Source organism: Arachis hypogaea, chromosome 17 (assembly GCF_003086295.3).
Source record: "Arachis hypogaea cultivar Tifrunner chromosome 17, arahy.Tifrunner.gnm2.J5K5, whole genome shotgun sequence".
Lineage (NCBI taxonomy): Eukaryota > Viridiplantae > Streptophyta > Magnoliopsida > Fabales > Fabaceae > Arachis > Arachis hypogaea.
This window is the reverse complement of record NC_092052.1, coordinates 123,041,762-123,060,125: the sequence shown is the minus strand read 5'-3', so window position 1 is coordinate 123,060,125 and position 18,364 is coordinate 123,041,762. Positions and strand designations below refer to the sequence as shown.

General features: G+C 34.1%; 2 protein-coding genes and 1 non-coding gene across 3 annotated transcripts; 2 read left to right on the top strand and 1 right to left on the bottom strand.

Moving 5' to 3' along the window:
• Nucleotides 1–4,368: 4,368 nt before the first annotated feature.
• Nucleotides 4,369–5,553, top strand: LOC140180734 (uncharacterized). Its single transcript, XM_072222015.1, has one exon. It carries the CDS (start codon nt 4,369–4,371, stop codon nt 5,551–5,553), a length of 1,185 nt encoding a protein of 394 aa, XP_072078116.1.
• Nucleotides 5,554–14,993: 9,440 nt separating this feature from the next.
• TRNAF-GAA (transfer RNA phenylalanine (anticodon GAA)) lies at nt 14,994–15,074 on the bottom strand. Its single transcript has one exon. It is a non-coding gene; the product is annotated as a tRNA-Phe (tRNA).
• A 28-nt stretch (nt 15,075–15,102) lies between these two features.
• On the top strand, nt 15,103–18,305 carry LOC112764319 (hydroxyproline O-galactosyltransferase HPGT1). Its single transcript, XM_025809882.3, has 12 exons — nt 15,103–15,393; nt 15,460–15,523; nt 15,608–15,657; nt 15,762–15,955; nt 16,098–16,161; nt 16,249–16,321; nt 16,472–16,595; nt 16,898–16,985; nt 17,080–17,130; nt 17,395–17,466; nt 17,554–17,666; nt 17,885–18,305. The coding sequence occupies exons 1-12, from the start codon at nt 15,287–15,289 to the stop codon at nt 17,905–17,907; spliced, it is 1,023 nt and encodes a 340-aa protein (XP_025665667.1). The 5' UTR covers nt 15,103–15,286; the 3' UTR covers nt 17,908–18,305.
• The last annotated feature ends 59 nt before the right edge of the window (nt 18,306–18,364 follow it).

Below are 18,364 nucleotides of genomic sequence, written 5' to 3'. Positions count from 1 at the left end.
CAGATTTAACTCCTTTATATCTTCTCCATTTAAAAATATCATCTTTTTCATATCATGATTCTATTTTTTTTCTTTCACCAATCATATCTTTTTCAAATTTTCGAAATCCCTCCCCTCCACTTATAAATACACATTCGGCCATCCCCATCTTTCCACCATTCGAATTTGCCTCTCCTCTTATCTCTCTCCTTTCCTTTCTTTTGCTTGAGGGCAAGCAAACCTCTAAGTTTGGTGTATTTTTCCGTGATAACCAGGCTAAGACTCATTAAAATCATGTCTCATAAGGAAAAACAAACCAATTCAAGAGGCAAGAAAGAGAATACTCCAAAGAGTCTTTGGAATCAAGAGAGGTTCTTAACCAAAGAACATGCAGACCATTACCACAAAATAATGGGTCTGAGATCAGTGATCCCGAAAGTTAAATTCGATCTGAAAGAATACGAATATCCGGAGATCCAAGAGCAAATTCGAAACAGAGGATGGAAAATCCTAGCCAATCCTGAGACAAAGGTGGGAAGAAACATGGTTCAGGAATTCTACTCAAATCTGTGGCTGACAGATAAGCAGAGAATAACTGGAACCGCTTTTCATACCTTCCGAACTATGGTCAGAGGGAGGATTATTTACTTCCACCTGGACAAAATAAGAGAGGTCTTCAAACTGCCTCAACTACAAGATGATCCAGAATCCTTCAAATCTGTTGCTTGTTTTTGTTGTTCTTTATAATTTTTTTTATTTTTAATCTAAAAGAAATATAGCCCTTAAGGGTTAAGTGTTGCTAACTTCAATTTGGATGTGAATATTATGTTATGTCTAATGTGAATAATAAAGTGAAAAAATTCTAAGTAAAAATTCTTGCAATATATGTAAGCTTATCAAAGCAAAATTTGACATCACCCTTCAGTGTTTCTACTTTCTTTCTTAAATTAGGCACTGTTATTTTCTTTATTAATGCTATCGTGTTTGCTGTGTTGGAAATGATGGGGTTAAACAAATTTGATGCTAATCAAAATGATGGGATTAAACAAATTTGCTATGTTAGAATTGAAATTCTGCTACGTTGATGAGCGGATAATTTATACGCTTTTCGGCATTGTTTTTAGTATGTTTTTAGTATATTTTAGTTAGTTTTTATTATGTTTTTACTAGTTTTTATTCAAAAATTATATTTCTGGACTCTACTATGAGTTTGTGTATTTTTCTGTGATTTCAGGTATTTTCTGGCTGAAGTTGAGGGACCTGAGCAAAAATCTGATTCAAAGGCTGAAAAAGAACTGCAGATGCTGTTGGATTCTGACCTCCCTGCACTCGAAGTGGATTTTCTGGAGCTACAGAAGCCCAATTGGTGCGCTATTAATTGCGTTGGAAAGTAGACATCCTGGGCTTTCCAGCAATATATAATAGTCCATACTTTGCCCGAGTTTTGATGACGCAAACTGGCATTTAAATGCCAACTTTCTACCCTATTCTGGCATTAAACGCCAGAACTGGCATAAAAGCTGGAGTTAAACACCCAAACTAGCACAAAAGCTATCGTTTAACTCCAAAAAAAGTCTCTACATGTGAAAGCTTCAATGCTCAGCCCAAGCACAGACCAAGTGGGCCCCAAAAGTGAATTTCTACACTAACTATTCTAGCTTACTCATTTTCTGTAACCCTAGGTCACTAGTTCATTATAAAAACAACTTTTAGAGATTCATTTTGTATCTCATGACAATTTACATTCAAACTTGTATCTTCTACAGCATGAGTCTCTAAACCCCATGGTTGGGGGTGAGGAGCTCTGCTGTGTTTTGATGAATTAATGCAATTACCACTGTTTTTCATTCAATTACGCTTGTTTCTATTCTAAGATATTCACTCGCACTTCAACTTGGTGAATGTGATGATCCATGACACTCATCATCATTCTCAATCTATGAACGCGTGCCTGACAACCACCTCCGTTCTACCTTAGACTGAGTGCATATCTCTTAGCCTCCTGATTCAGATCAGAGTCTTCGTGGTATAGATAGGCTAGAATTATTGGCAGCCATTTCTGAGATCCAGAAAGTATAAACCTTGTCTGTGGTATTCCGAGTAGGATCTGGGAAGGGATGACTGTGACGAGCTTCAAACTCGCGAGTGCTGGGCGTAGTGACAGACGCAAAAGGATCAATGGATCCTATTCCAGCATGAGTGGGAACTGACAGATGATTAGCCGTGCGGTGACAGCGCATTTAGACCATTTTTACTGAGAGGACGGATGGTAGCCATTGACAACGGTGATCCACCAACATACAGCTTGCTATGGAAGGAGACTAGCGTGCGTGAAGAAGAAGACAGTAGGAAAGCAGAGATTCAGAAGACAGAGCATCTCTGAAACCTCAACCTGTTCTCCATTACTGCATAACAAGTATTATTTAATCCATGTTCTTTCACTCATTCCAATTAAATCTGAGAATTATTGATATCCTGACTAAGAGTTACAAGATAACCATAGCTTACTTCAAGCCGACAATCTCCGTGGGATCGACCCTTACTCACGTAAGGTTTTACTTGGACGACCCAGTGCACTTACTGGTTAGTTGTGCAGAATTGCAAAAGTGTGATTGTGATTTCGTGCACCATACGTATAAAGTCGAGTTTAACCCCTTTAATTTGTCCGTTTCTGTTTTATTTTTTGATTCGTTCTCTTTGGTTAACTAGTGTAATTAACGAGTCAACTTAGGTTTGATTTTGGTTAATAACTATTAATTAGGGTTACTACTGCTTTTGCATGTACCACCGAGAAGGATCATATCTTTCTGATATTTTATTTCATTCCTTTTCAAAAAAGTTTTACCCGTATTAGATTTAATTTTTAATATCATGTCAATTGTGTTTGTTCTAGTATTCTTACAGTGTGTAGATTTTTTTTCAGGCATATTTAAGTTACAACCTCGATCTAAAAGAAGGGTAGAGTTCGATGAATGAGGATCCAACCTCATGTTATCTGCTCTAAGCTTCTCATTTTCTGCTCTAAGCTATGAGTTCTTACTTCTTTTAGATTGAGACTGCAACAAAATTTAACTTATTCAAACACATACACTTTATTTTTAGTTTGCTTTATCAACACTACGCTGAATTGTATTAAAATTTATCTTCACTTGAGTGCATTTGCCTCTTTGAATATTGAGGACTCTATATATTAGTACTATAGTTTGCTGGTTTGCAAATTACAAAGAATTGAATACCTTATCCTTATTTGTATTTTACTCTGTAGAGTAAGTACTATGTACTATGTAGGGTCTAATCTCTGTGTTAGCCATAGCAACTCAGTTAAATGCAATTACTACTACATTTATTTGTATGTAATGCACTAATGCAGTCATATTGAAATTGAGTGATTCACAAATTTATTTTATTATACACAAAAAGGTAATTAAGTCATTATTCAATGTTCTGGAATTAGTTGAGAATTCAAGAATTAAATTTAAATTATAGACCTACTATACTCAACCCCACTTGTCAGTGAAGAATTGTGATTTAATTTAATTGAAATTTAAATGTGTCCATAACAACAATAATGTATCTTAGTGGTTTATTTTGAACTACTTAAAATTTTTTAATAACTTTTTTTTATTCCTCCTTTTCTCGCTACAAATAATCATCATAGATACTCTGTGTTTGTTTGCTTGAACTGAATCTTGTGTTTGCTTAGTTGCTATTAAATCTTATTAGTATTGATTTAAGTCTATTTTTTTATTACAGGCTTTTAATAGTTGTCTTTTCGCTGCTGTTGTCGCTGCCACCTCTCTTGGTTTGCTTCTGCTGTGGTACTGCTGTTGCTGCTAGGGTACGGATTTAGTTTCTGCGGTGCTAGTTGACTATCTTTATTTTAGTTTAATTTTAAAAATTCTGACAGCTTCTATAAAGGCAACTACGCTAATGAATGTTAATTTGTTATAACTTATTTGTTTTGTAATAGAACCTCTATCATTGGAGGTCATGTGATATTGGTTCTCTATGTCCTAACCTCGTATAAATTACACTCGTTAGTTATCATTAACCCATTGTTAGTTGGATCCTTCAATTGCTTTTATCATTAATAATTTTTGTTATCAATTTGCTAAACTTCAAAACAACATCCATTAATTTGTTATTCATGTTATGTATACTACTTAAGTGCTTTTCCAAGGCAGTCACTTCAAGGTTTTCTTTAAGAATTGCTAAAACTCAATTTTCTTTGATTTTTTTGTTAGTTATCTTCAAAGTATTTTGCAGGTTGGAAAAATATTGTCTCTTATTAGTTACATAGAAAGCTAGATTTGCAGTTAGTGAGACTAACATTAATTAAGGACTTTAGAATAGGAACTTAGCTATCTATTTGAAATACATAGGTTTTCGATGGATGTCTTCAAGGATTGGATGAATACGCCCTGTCATTTGAAAGAATATCAACTCGGTGTAGAAAAGTTTTTACATTTTGCTTTTTCATCAGCGGAAATTCCTCAAGAGAAAGAAATTCAATGCCCATGTAAAAAGTGTTGTAATAGACTTTGGTTAAAGAGAGATGACGTGTATAACCATTTAATATGCCACGGATTTGTAGAAGGTTATAGGCGGTGGTTTAATTATGGAGAATCACTTGTTGCTATGGATGTTGACAGTGACACAAACGGTGAATATAACTGTAATGATAACATTGATGAGCTGTTACGTGATAGATTCAGAGATACTACACAATTTGATAGACAAAATAAAGGACCCAACGAATGTGCAAAGAAATTTTATAAATTGGTGGATGAGACAAGCCAAGAACTATACCCCGGGTGTAAAGAATTCATAAGATTATCTTTTACTATCTGTCTTTACCTGTTAAAATGCTTGCATGGTTGGAGTAACGTGTCGTTCACTTCTCTCTTAGAATTATTAAAAGAAGGAATGTCATATTTGAATATCCCTACTTCTTTTGATAAAACCAAGAATATGATAAAGAATCTGGGTCTTGACTACCAAAAGATCGATGCATGTCCTAATGACTACATGTTGTATCAAAACGGGCATGAGAATGACGTATCGTCCCATGTCTGTGGATCATCCCGTTATGTTGAGAATCCTGTTGTGGAAGAGGATGATGTAACCTCATCAAGAAAGTCTCGTAAAGTTGCTGCGAAAACTCTAAGGCATTTTCCTTTGATTCCCAGACTTCAAAGACTTTTCATGTGTACAAGGACGGTTGAAGCTATGTCTTGGCATCACAAGGAGTGTGTTAAAGATGGCTCATTAAGGCATCCTGCTGATGGTGAATCATGGAAAGCATTTGACAGCCGACATGAAGATTTTGCGAAGGAGCCTCATAATGTGAGACTAGGCTTAGTAAGCGGCGGGTTCAATCCGTTTCGAACTTTGAGCAGTACACATAGTACATGGCCTGTTGTTTTGATGGTGTACAATCTACCCCCTTGGATGAGTATGAAGCCTGATTATTTTATGCTCTCTTTATTAATTCCTGGACCACAATCACCGGAAAATGACATTGATGTCTTTCTTCAACCGCTTATTGAAGAATTAAAAGAACTGTGGGAGTGAGGTGTAGAAACATATGACTCTTCAAAAAATAAAATATTCAACATGAGAGCATGTCTTTTATGGACAATTAATGACTTTCCTGCGTATGCTATGTTATCTGACTGGAGTACAAAGGAAAAATTGGATTGTCCATGTTGTAATAATGAGACTTCTTCTATCTATTTGAAATATAGTCACAAGACTGTTTATATGGATCATCAAAAATTTTTACCGATGAATCACCTGTGAAGGCATAACAAAAGATCTTTCAATGGAAAAACTGAACTTAGGTCTCCACCCCAGTTGTTAGAGGAAACAACTGTATTTGACATATTGCAAGAGATAGATAACTCTTTCGGGAAGAAGCAAAAGAGATCAAAGGATGGGCTATCAAACTGGAAAAAGCGGTCAATATTTTTCGAATTACCATATTGGAATTTGGAAGTACATGTTTAGACATAACCTTGATGTCATGCACATAGAGAAGAACATAGTTGATAGCATAATAGGAATTCTATTGGATATTTCCAGAAAGACAAAAGATCATGCAGTTGCTTGTTTTGACCTTAAAGACATGGGTATTAGGAAAAACCTTCAGCCGAAAGATACGAAGGATGGAAAAAACACTAAGTTAGCAAAGGTATGCTTCTCAATGACTCCAGCAGAGAAAACAATCTTTTGTGGTGTGATGAAAGGAGCAAAATTACCAGACGGAAGTGCTTCCAACATCTCTCGATGTGTGCAACAAACAGAAAAGAAGATTTTCGATTACAAGACCCATGATGCTCATTTCATGTTACATTACTTATTGTAAGTACCAATCAAGAGCATACTTCCTGACCATGTTGTCATCGCTCTAGTTTGATTATGCTCATTTTTTCGCCGGATATGTCAGAAGGTAATTAGCCTAGCTGAGGTGGCAAACTTAGAAGCAGAGATTGCTGAGACATTATGCCAAATCGAGAGAATTTTTCCTCCAAGCTTTTTTGACATAATGGTGCACTTGCCTATTCATGTGGCAAATGAAGTGAGGTTAGGTGGTCCAGTTCAATATCGTTGGATGTACCATGTTGAATAGTATATGTGCACACTAAAATCGTATGTTCGTAACAGAAGTCGTCCAGAGGGGTCCATTGCTGAAGGATATTTGGCTAATGAGTGTATAAACTTTTGCTCAAGATATTTACATGAGGATGTTCAGACAAGATTCAATAGAATCCCTTGAAACAATGATGAGTGTGTTTCTGTTGAGATGCGAACTCCCAGTTTGTTTCCAAACAAAGGATGTCCCTTCGGTGGAAAAATGGAAAATGTGTTCATCTTAGATGAAAAATCAGAAACACAAGGACATGCATACATCCTGAACAACTGTGACAAGATCGAACTCTACATGAGGCATTTTGTTTGCTTTATTATCATCTATTAGTTTGCAATTACAACATCGTACCTTACTAACAAATAAGAATATTTGATATCTTCAGAGAGCATGAGAGTCAAGTTAATGATAACAATCCACGCAGAACAAAGTAGGAGAAAGCCAAAGACCATAGTCAACAATTCTTAGAATGGTTTAAATTTCGTGCCATGAAAAAAGATGTGCCTGGTTGGGCAAAATGGTTGGCTAGAGGTCCAAATAGACTTGCGAAAAGATTTTCAAGTTTTGTTATCAATGGGTATAGGTTCCATACAAGGCACCGTGATGTGAGACGTAAAACCCAAAATAGTGGTGTCACATTAGAAGCATTGACTCCTAGTTTTGCTAGTGTGAAAGATAAGAACCCAATTGAAGCAAAAGTAACCTACTATGGTAGAATAGTTGATATATAGTTTCTAAAGACCACTTTGGTCTCTCATATGTGTATTTCAGTAAAAAATGCTACAAAAAAAAAGCATTTGTGTTAGCATCTCAAGTAAACCAATGCTTTTATGTGCAAGACCCATATGTGAGTGACAAACACTATGTTATGAAAACAATTCCAAGAAATTTATTTAGAATAAGTGATGACCTTGAGTCCGATTCCCCCACAATATATGCAAGGGAGCCATGTGAACCTGAAATGATTCCAAGTCTTCCAAATGATAATGACAAAGTTGATCTAGTGAGGAATAATCTACGAGCTACCATCATAGATATGGCTCCAAACATGTTTGCCAAGCAACATTGTGAGGAAGACGAGGAAAAGTGAATATGATGAGTACATGGAGGATGTTGATTCCGATTCATCTTGATATGTGTTTATTTTTGCATTTTTTTGGTAGTATTCTAAATGATTATGTTTATTTAATTAATAGAATTACATTTTTTCTTCTTATTTCTTATGTGTGCAGAATAGAGAAAGGGGAGATCACTAAAAGAAAAAGAATAATTACCTTAGGTCAAAAGAACATGAAACAGAAAAGTCCAAAAAAAAATTTTTTTGAGGTTATTCAAGTTAAGTCAAGTGCTGAATTGCTACAACAATATATTATTAAGAGAGAGAAGATCATGGCTGACAATAAGAAAGCTAGGTTGCAAGCTCAAAGTCCAAAAGATCCAACAAGAAAACAACTCATCACAATAGTGGAAGATGCATTTGAAGAGCAAATTGAGGCTCCGAAGAAGAAAAAGAAGGTTCAACCAAACTCACTTTTTCAAGGATGTGAACATAATGGGAATAATTCAAAGGCTGTTGAAAAGAACCCCCAAAATGGGAATGAGACAATGTTTCAATCTGAAAAGAACTCGAAAACTGGGAATAAAAAAACTATTGAAGGTGATACAATGGATCAAGATGATGCAAGTTCTAATGAGGAAGGAGAAGATACAAGTGAGCTGAGCATAGAGTCAAACAAAAAAGGAATGAGTATTGACATGTATTTTAAGGTGCATGTGATTAATTTCAAAGACGAGGAAGATGAGGAAAATGAGGAAGAGGAGCAAGATACTGCAAATATTGAGGGTAGTGGAGGACAAGCTAGTAATGAAGGTACTTTTTCTTATCTCCCTTGTTGTCTAATTATAGCTTATATTACTTTTCAATTAGGTAGAGTTAAAATTCTGTTATTCTAATTGGACTTAGGCACTAAAAAGAAAACTCGTGGCAAGACCTTATGCAAAAAAACTTCATACCACTGATTTTAATGATCGACATGAGGTGGAGTTTTTACAAGGGTAGCCTATTGGTCCAACCAAGGAGGTCGTAGCTAACCTAGGCCAATTTTTGAGTTTAACAGTTAGAAATCTCCGTTTTGTGATTTTGCTATACACTAGTTGGCATGGCGTGCCTGATAATATCAAGGAGGACATGTGGGTGTACGCCAACGTATGTAAATATGCTTTTATGTACAGTTTATTTATTTATTTGTTTGTTTTGTTGTGTGGGGTAACCTTTGGCATTCTAATGTATTGTGTTACATAGCAAAAGTTCATTCTTCCAATAAGTTCAAAGCCGTGGGTCATGTGGGGATTTTGTCGTGCATGGAAAAAATACAAGGGTGAAATTAAAAAAGAACATTTCTTAAAGTACAACACAAAGAAAGAAATGATAAAGAACCGACCATTAGAGATTCCTGAATTTCAGTTTCACAAGCTAATTCGGTATTGGAGTCTTCCCGCTATCAAGGTAATGTTATGTCTTCTATTTCTTCTAGCTATCCTTAATTTTTTTTTGTTATTAGACTTGGTATTTCAAAAAAGTTGATGTGATTTTCAAAGAGAAAGAAAATGTGTCCGTTAAGAATAATAATATCTCTTTTTCATGTTTATATTTAGGCTATGTCTGTTAAGAATACTGAAAATAGGTCAAAGCAAACATGTCCTTACCGAATGGGATCCACAAATTTTGCAATAGTGCGCAAGCAGCTAGTAACATAACCTATTTTTGTGTGATTTCTCCTTTATATTCATGTTATATTGTCGAGTTAGTATGCTTCATGTAAATTTTTCTCTTCATACTCTAGCATGACTCTAAAGAGAACAATGAAGAGCCATCAAGGGCTGAAATTTTCACAGCAACTCGCACAAGTAAAAATGGAAAAGAAATTGATGCTGAAACACAAACAACAATTGTGACTTGTTTTGTATTTGTATTTGGATTTGTACAATATAAATGCTAGATAGATTTGTATATATATTAAGTTAATGTGACTTTGTATTTTTTTTTGTTACTTTTGGTAGAATGAACTTTAAAGCTGCATAGAGGCAGGGAAAATCATGAGGATGCATTTGTAGCAGTGCTAGGAAAGGACCAACCAGGTCGAGTTCGTTGTTATGGGACTTCAGTTACAAGAAGCTCTCTTAGAAAGGATGAGGAGATTCGCCAAGTGAAGGTTGAATACAATGATAAGGTCTTACCATTAGAAAAGAAGATGAATGATGTTTGTGGTCTATTAAAGATGATGTTGCACCAACTCAATCCTGGAATGAGTGATGAAGAGGTAGCACCCTTAGTGCAAGCAGCCCAAAATTCTCCTTTGGATGCCTCAAGTAGTAGACTAAGAAATACTCCCCACTCCTCCGAAGCAACTCACATTCCACCAACCGATGATGTAAGTAACTGTCCTAACCTCGTATTATTGTCATTCCCTTGATTTAGATTATAGAATTTTGTTTTTCATGTTGAATTTATGTTGCTGGCTGAATATGTACTGTTGATTTATGTCATAACCTCGTATTATTGGTTGTTAAATTTTCTTGTAATGTATTGTTGGCTGAATATGTACTGTTGATTGCTTAACTATAATTTTTTCTATACTTTATCTTCTCATTGACATGGCCAAAAGTAACTAAGGGAGGTTTACCAAATAGCTAATTACTCCCTAATTATTATATTTTATGTTTAGCTATGAGTAGATGATTATAAAAATGTTGTGTCCTGCACCAGGCTGTTAAAGGTAGCTGATTTGAATAACTACAACAACACTTGGGTTATTATAAAGACTACACCATCCATAAGTCGATAACTTCCACGTGATCATGTGATATTGTATGTATATTGAAGAAAGACCACCGCTTTTTGTCTAGTTGAAGCTTGTGTTAATAGTTTGATCTGATCATTAGAAATTGGAAATAGAAAAAAGTGATGTTGAGGCTACCAACTGTGATTTTAAAGCTTCTTCGTATATTGTCTTGTGGCTGGGCAATTACTATATATTACAATTTCACTTTTCCTGGACTTAAGAAACTAACACTAATATTTACTCGAGCTTCAGCCTGATCTTTAGAGCGACATATGCTCTAGTTCTACAATCTTCATTTTTTTTAAGAGGATGACATGCATGGCTAACAATATGCTAATATGGATGTTACTCATTGATGGCCTTGGCAAGTTTCTATGCTTTATCTCTCATCTATTTGTTGATGTGATTTTCTATGCTTTATCTTCTCATCTATTTGTTGGCCTTGGCAAGTTTTCTGCCTTATTTCTACTTTTAAGCTGAATATGTATTGTTGATTGCTTAATTTACTGCTTTGCATGAGTTTTTCTTTCAATTTTCGTAGATAAATAGAATGAAATAAGTATACGTGTTCAATTCAATTTATTGCAGGAGCTGACCTTCTATTTTTCTTAGTTTCTATTCAAATAAAGTATCTGTTGAATTAGGATATAGGTATGTTATCAATGGTGCTAGATAAAAAAGTGCCAAGGGAAGCATATATGGTTGTGACCTTGTATAGGGACTATTTCTTTTGTGTTTGATATGTGTTTTTGTTCTAATGGCTGAATATGCAATATTGCGGGACCTAATTAAAGTTGCCTTGCCATTTTCATGTTTAATCAATTTGGATTTGGAATTGGATTTGTTGGACTTAATTGAAGTTGCTTTTATAACATGTACTAACACAAGATTATTTAAAATTCTGTAGGACAGTGATAAAAACAATGGAGCTCATAATGGATGATCACACTACTCATAAAATTTGATATTTTGTAACTAAGTATATAAAAGAAGTAGATATGTGACACTTGTTGGAATTGCAATTCTTATTTACTTGTTATGACTTTACTTTTTGGTACTGTCATCAAAGCCTACCTTTGTGGTGACAAGTTTTATATGTATGTCTTTTTTTACGGAAAAGTTTATATTTGTTGGATTAGTTCAATATATATAATTTTATTATGGTCTATGATTTTAAAATTATATATGAATTTTGCACGAAATATTAGGAAGATTAATGAAAAAAAAATTCTGACCAAACTTATGGGTACACTTAAAAAGGGTGGCTATATCTTAATTTTGGGCTCAACAAGCACGCTTAATAAGCGTGGCCATAACTTGGCAACCGGCACGCTTTAAAAGCGTACCCATATCCTCATCTATTGGCACGTTTTCTAAGCGTAGCTATATCTTTTTGTATTGATAAATAGCCACACTTTTGGAGCATAGCCATATGTTTACCCTATTGGCACGTTTAAAAAGTGTAGCCATAGCTTCCCCTATTGGCACGCTTTTAAAGAGTACCCAAAGCATACCTTCTGGGACGTTTTAAAAACGTGGCGATATGTGCACTTTTCGATACGCTTTTTAAATGTACCTATAGGTTAAGACCTATGGCCACGCTTTTTAAGCGTGACAAGAGATGAAAGCGTACTAACAAAAAAAGCGTGCCGATAGATCCATAAAAGCGTGGCGATAGAGCAACTGGCACGTTGGTGGATGTGACGCTTTCAAAAGCATGCCGATAGCTCAAAAAGCGTGGCGAAAAGCTATCAGCACACTTTTATGCACTTTTCGGCACGCTTTTAAAGCGTGGCAGAAAGCTTATTTTCTTATAGTGAACCCGTGGATGTTGATTTCATGCGATGTTCCCCACTGGAGAATTAGTAACAGTCACATTCTCCACCACTGTACTACTTTCGGCACATGTTATCACTTCCACGGGTGTTTGGGTGACTACAGCAACATTTTCAGTTGCAAATGATTCAACATTAGCATTAGAAATTTTCTCTGCCATTTGAATAATCTTGCTACTTCTCAGTTGCATGCACTAAATAATTTCAAAATACTTTTGACACACTTAATATTTAAACGGTCCCACTGGGCGTGCTAATTTGTTTTTATCGATTTTTAGCCAATCGAAAGTGGTTCGATATCTAGTGATTTGGGAACGAAACCTACTCCTCTGTAGGTACCATTTTTTAAAGTGCATCAAAAGATCTTTCTATCGAGCAAAATAAAAGAAAATCTGAAAGATAAACAAAGTAAACTCTGAAAATAAATCAACTGAATTTAAAATGAATTGCATTCATTTTAAATAAAAGCTGTAAATTGTCTTCGACAGGATCGAAGAACTTTGAAATCGAAAAAGTAAAGTGCTGAACTTTTAAAGGAAAATAAGAAAAGTAACTGTGCTTGAAAGATAAATTTGCAAAGAAAATAAAGAGTACAAGGAATGTAAATGAAAAGTAAAGACATGGAAGGAACCCTACAGAAAAAAATGACTCAAACGCAAACTCAGTAAGTCGCAGGGAATATGAGTGTGCTTGAGTATTTTTCTGAAGTAAAGTTCCAACCTTTTCTTCATCGATCTTTCATTTATTTATTGAAGTCCTTGACCAATTAGATTCAAAAGTAACTCCCGCGTGCGCTATCTTTTGCATAACCGTTTCCGCTCTTTTTGTACAACGTAGGTAACGGTCAACAATCGACTCCAAAAATGATCTTATTCCTAGACTAAATACATCGACTGGCTTCTATCCTTTATTTTACGACAAAACCCTTCTCGATCCAACCTCCATTTCTCGAAATAAAAGATTCATTATACTTCGACTATGATGTCATCGAAATTAAATATTTTCGATCAACAATCACATTGTCAAAAAAAGAAAAGAAATTAATTGGAGTATTTAATGTTTCTATATATAAAAATATTATATTTTTGAATTTTATTAGTACTTTGTTTGTCTAATTTGAAAAAAAAAATATTATGTATATACTAAAATAATCACTAAAATTTCAAAAAAAGAAAAGAAATTAATTGGAGTATTTAATGTTTCTATATATAAAAATATTATATTTTTGGATTTTATTAGTACTTTGTTTGTCTAATTTGAAAAAAAAAATATTATGTATATACTAAAATAATCACTAAAATTAAATTAACTACTATATATTTATGTATAATTACATGTATTATTTAACTTATTTTTTATGCGTATTTTATATTACAATATGTATTATATATTAATAGCTGATTTTAATATACATCTAATATTATTATTTTAAAATACGTTCATAAAATAAATTTAGATTTCCTTCATAAAACATAAATTTGTAGGATCAAAATATAAAATATATTTTTATATATATAAAATATGTTCGTGTTAAATTTGGACAGTAAATTAAATAGTTTTATTAGATACAAAAAGATGTTTTAAACAAAATATATAATTAATAATATAATATAGGGCAAAAAATAGAAATAAGTTAAGAGAGAAAATAATTTACGTGAATCAGCCAAAACGAAAACTGCTTCATGAATCTACCAATACACGCTTATATGTAGTTCGAACTAGCTAAATTCGAACTCCATTTCTACATAATTCGAACCAGTTGGGTTCGAATTATACACAAACACACGCACACACTAATTCGAACCAGCTTTGTTCGAATTACACACACAATAATTCATGGTATAATTCGAATTATGCTGTTAAAAAATTAATAATTTATTAAAAAAATTTATTAAAAATTTACTAAAAAATTAATAATTTAAAAATTAAAAAAAATATATATTTTATTTCATACGTTAAAAAAAAAGCTAACAAAAAATTTAATTACGAGACTTCTTTAAAATATTAATGAGCTATCAATTCGAATTCCATACAATTATATGGTGAGATATTACATGATTCGAATTAAGCATGGAGAAGTTCGAATTACTCGGATTCAAATTATATGGTGAACAATTTGAATTCTATACAATACTCTTCTGCCCATTCTTGATAGCTCATGAATATTTTTTAATAAATTTATTTAAATTATACCACAAAAAAATATTTTATTCAATGCAAAATAATTTAAAAAATGGCTTAAAAAATTTTAGAAGTACTATAAAAATTTGTAATGTCCTAATGACTTAGGACATTAAAGAAATACTCTATATAGTCACTAATAATTTAGAAATTAAAAAAATTTATTTTTATCATTATTTACCTAAATCACTAGAATATTACAAACTTTTATAGTACTTATAACATCTTTTAAGCTATTTTTTAAAATTATTTTATATAGAATAAAATATATTTTTTAATTATTTTGTATGAAATAAAATATTTTCTTTCATTTCTAAATTATTATTGACTATGTAGAATATTTTATTTAAAATTTGAGTATATGCATGTATTTACCTAAGTTATTAGAACATTACAAATTTTTATAATACTCCTAACATTTTTTAAAATTGTTTTGGATAGGATAAAATATTTTTTGTAGTATAATTTAAAAAATTTATTAAAAAATATTCATGAACTATTAAAAATTGACAGAAAAATATTTGTGTGGATCGAACACGCGACCTTCAGATCTTCAGTCTGACGCTCTCCCAACTGAGCTATCCCCGCAATATATTTTATATAATATTAAAATAGTATACAATTATTAGGCGAATGAAATTGGTAGAGCTGGGCGAGGAATGAGAAGAGAAGAGACTGTGGTGACGAAAGCTGCGTTTTTGGGTTGGTTGCTTGACTTGCGTTTAGTGTCATTTACTTCGTCTCCCTTCTCTGCAACTAACTGCAGAGAGAGAAAGAGATTGGATCTGAGATTGAATTGAATGCAGAGCAGCAGCAGGGGATCATCGATGGCTTATCCATCGTTCCGCATCCCTGCACTTCTCATCTCCATGTTCGCCACGTTCGCTTCCTTCTACGTCGCCGGAAGGTACTTCTTCTCTCTTCTCTTTCCTCTTCCTCTTCCTCTTTGCATTTCTCAACCATTCCTCTTCAGGTTATGGCAGGACTCGCAGAACAGGGTTTATCTCATCAAACAGCTCGACAGGATCACTGGCCAGGTAATTCTTCAAGTTCCTAACAATCTGATTTTTGTTCATTTTAGTCTAATCATGCTTAGGGTTTCGTTCTGCTAACTGTTATAGGGACAATCTGCGATATCAGTAGAAGATACCTTGAAGATCATAACCTGCAGGTTCACTCAACTTGATCTCTTAATTCTTGTTTGGATATTTGTTAGTGAGGATCATTTCGTGCTTGGAACTTGTTCAGTACTTGTTTCATCGTATTATTGTTTAGGGAACAGCACAAGAAGCTCGATTCCCTTGAGATGGAACTTGCTGCGGCTAGGCAAGAGGGTTTTGTTTCGAAGCGATTGCTTGAGACCAATGGGACTTACTCTGAGGGAAGGCCTTTGGTCATGATAGGTATACTCACAACATTTGGCCGCCAGAAGAATAGGGACGCCATTCGCAATGCCTGGATGGGAAGTGGTAATTATGTTTTGTTCTTTCTCTTACTTAATCAGAAGTCACTGACATTGTAAACTACTCTGCCATGATTAATATTGCACGGTTTGCTCACTGAGATTGTGGATTAGAGGTGGTTTTAACATTAAGAGTTCTTTCTTTGCAGGTGCAGCTTTGAAGAAACTGGAGGATGGAAAGGGCATTGTTGCACGATTTGTTATTGGGAGAAGGTTTAAATTCTTACTTTTAATTTTTCTGGAATGAGGGGGCATGTTGGATCCAATTGTGATTCTTATGGCTTATAAACAATTTTGCAGTGAAAATCGTGGGAACAATCAGGATAAGGATATTGATCGTGAGAATAGGCTGACTAATGACTTCCTAATTCTTGTAAGTTTAACTAGTCTAAGGATTTTATTCTCTTTAAGCATTCTGCTTTACTGGAATTTGGCAAGTATTTTGTGGCTTACTGTGAGTGGAAAATGAGGTTTCAAAGCAGAAGCTGGTTTAGCTCACTGCCTTCAACTCTTATGTTGACAGGATGATCACGTGGAATCAAACGAGGGGCTCCCAAATAAGGCTAAATTGTTTTTTGCTTATGCTGCAGATAAATGGGATGCTGAGTTTTTTGCTAAAGTAAATGATGATGTTTATGTAAATATTGGTTAGTTTCTCCTTTACTAGATTATAAGACTCTTCTTTTCTAATTTGAGAATTTTTCACGTGTCTTATCAGCAAAAGAGTTATTAGCTTTCAAAATTAATTCCAAATTGTGATCAAATCTCAAAGTTAGTTATAGGAGTATCGGGACCCTTGTACAAAAGGTATCCTAACTAATCCCCCAATTATATGATAATATTTCTTGTGTGCCTTTTTGCAGAATGCAATCAACTTTTCTATTCCTATGCTATTTTGTGATTGGACATGTATTTATATGCCTTGCCAATGATTTGTTTTCTTTCACAGATGCCTTGGGTTCTACACTGGCAACTCATTTGGACAAACCTCGTGTTTACATGGGATGCATGAAATCAGGAGAAGTTTTCTCTGAACCGTGAGTCCCTAATGGGGATGACATTTGAAACTTCACATGCTTATAAAAAAAATATGATCATGGTTCTCATACAAGTCTCTATGAATTATGTCAGGAAACATAGATGGTATGAACCAGAATGGTGGAAATTTGGCGACAAGAAATCGTAAGTCAAACAACCGGTTAATTTGTATGACTGTATGAGTGGATAGATTGAATTTTTCTCCAATGCAAACTTATATCAATTGGTTATTTTTTGCCTGACATCAATTGGTTATTTTCAACAAGGACAGCCAAGATAGTCAAATATTTAACTTTCTAGTATTTGGTGCACAAATCTCGGTGCATTTGTATGGTGTTTCACAAATGTTTTTCCTCATGCTTTCTGTTTTCTCCACTTCAGTTGATGATTTATCTACTGTTAAAACAGATATTTTCGTCATGCATCAGGAGAGATGTATGTCATATCACGAGCCTTGGCTAAATTTGTATCAATAAACAGGTTGGTACCAGTTTTTACTGTGTTTATTCTTAGCTACCCTCTCCAACTGTGTATGCAACTAAATGTTGTTCTGTTATGACTTGACAGATTTGTTCTCCGCACCTATGCCCACGACGATGTTAGTGCTGGATCCTGGTTTATTGGTCTTGATGTGAAGCATGTTGATGAATCAAAGTTTTGTTGCTCATCTTGGTCAACAGGTTTCTGTCACAATTCCTGTGTTTTTGTTTAGCTTGTGAATGTGCTCATTAAAATACAAGTTCACGTCTTCACCATACTATGGACCAAGCGATTTATATCCCAACTTGACAACTTCAGTTATCTATGTGATTATTATGGAATTTACTTGATATAAAAGTTTTTGATATGTATCGAATGTCATTTCTGCCTCAAAGTGATGTGGATTTTTTATATGCAGGTGCTATCTGTGCGGGTGTTTGAGGAGATTCCAGTGCATTGTGTGAAGATTACCAATGTAATACAGAGCCACCAATTGTTTAAAGGTTCGATTTTCAGAGATATTTTATCTCTACCGTGAGTTGAGTGATTATGGTAGACATGTTTGTTGCGAGGTTGCTTCTAGATTTGGAGTTTATTGAGAAAAACATTCATTAACTAGTGGCAACGGTGGCCTAAAATATGCACATTCCCACCTATCGGTTTCTGTGGTTCTGAATTCATTATGGACAGAGAAAGATAGTTTACTTCCGAAAGTATTTAACTACTGTATTCTATAGGAGTGACAGCATGATAGCCGATCATTTTTTCTTGTGTTGTAAATGACAATGGCAGGGTATTTGACTCCAGTTTTTCCTTTATGAGATATAGGCTTCTTGTAACCAAGTCCAAAAACTTACTCTTTTTTTAGCTTCGGATAATTTACGTTATTAACCCGAAA

Bases quoted from the DNA above. Each gene is read 5' to 3' on its own strand.
- LOC140180734 (XM_072222015.1), top strand. From the start codon at position 4,369: ATGGATGTCTTCAAGGATTGGATGAATACGCCCTGTCATTTGAAAGAA.
- LOC112764319 (XM_025809882.3), top strand. From the start codon at position 15,287: ATGCAGAGCAGCAGCAGGGGATCATCGATGGCTTATCCATCGTTCCGC. The intron at 15,524-15,607 runs GTAATTCTTCAA...TAACTGTTATAG, and splicing joins TCGACAGGATCACTGGCCAG to GGACAATCTGCGATATCAGT. The intron at 15,658-15,761 runs GTTCACTCAACT...ATTATTGTTTAG, and splicing joins TTGAAGATCATAACCTGCAG to GGAACAGCACAAGAAGCTCG.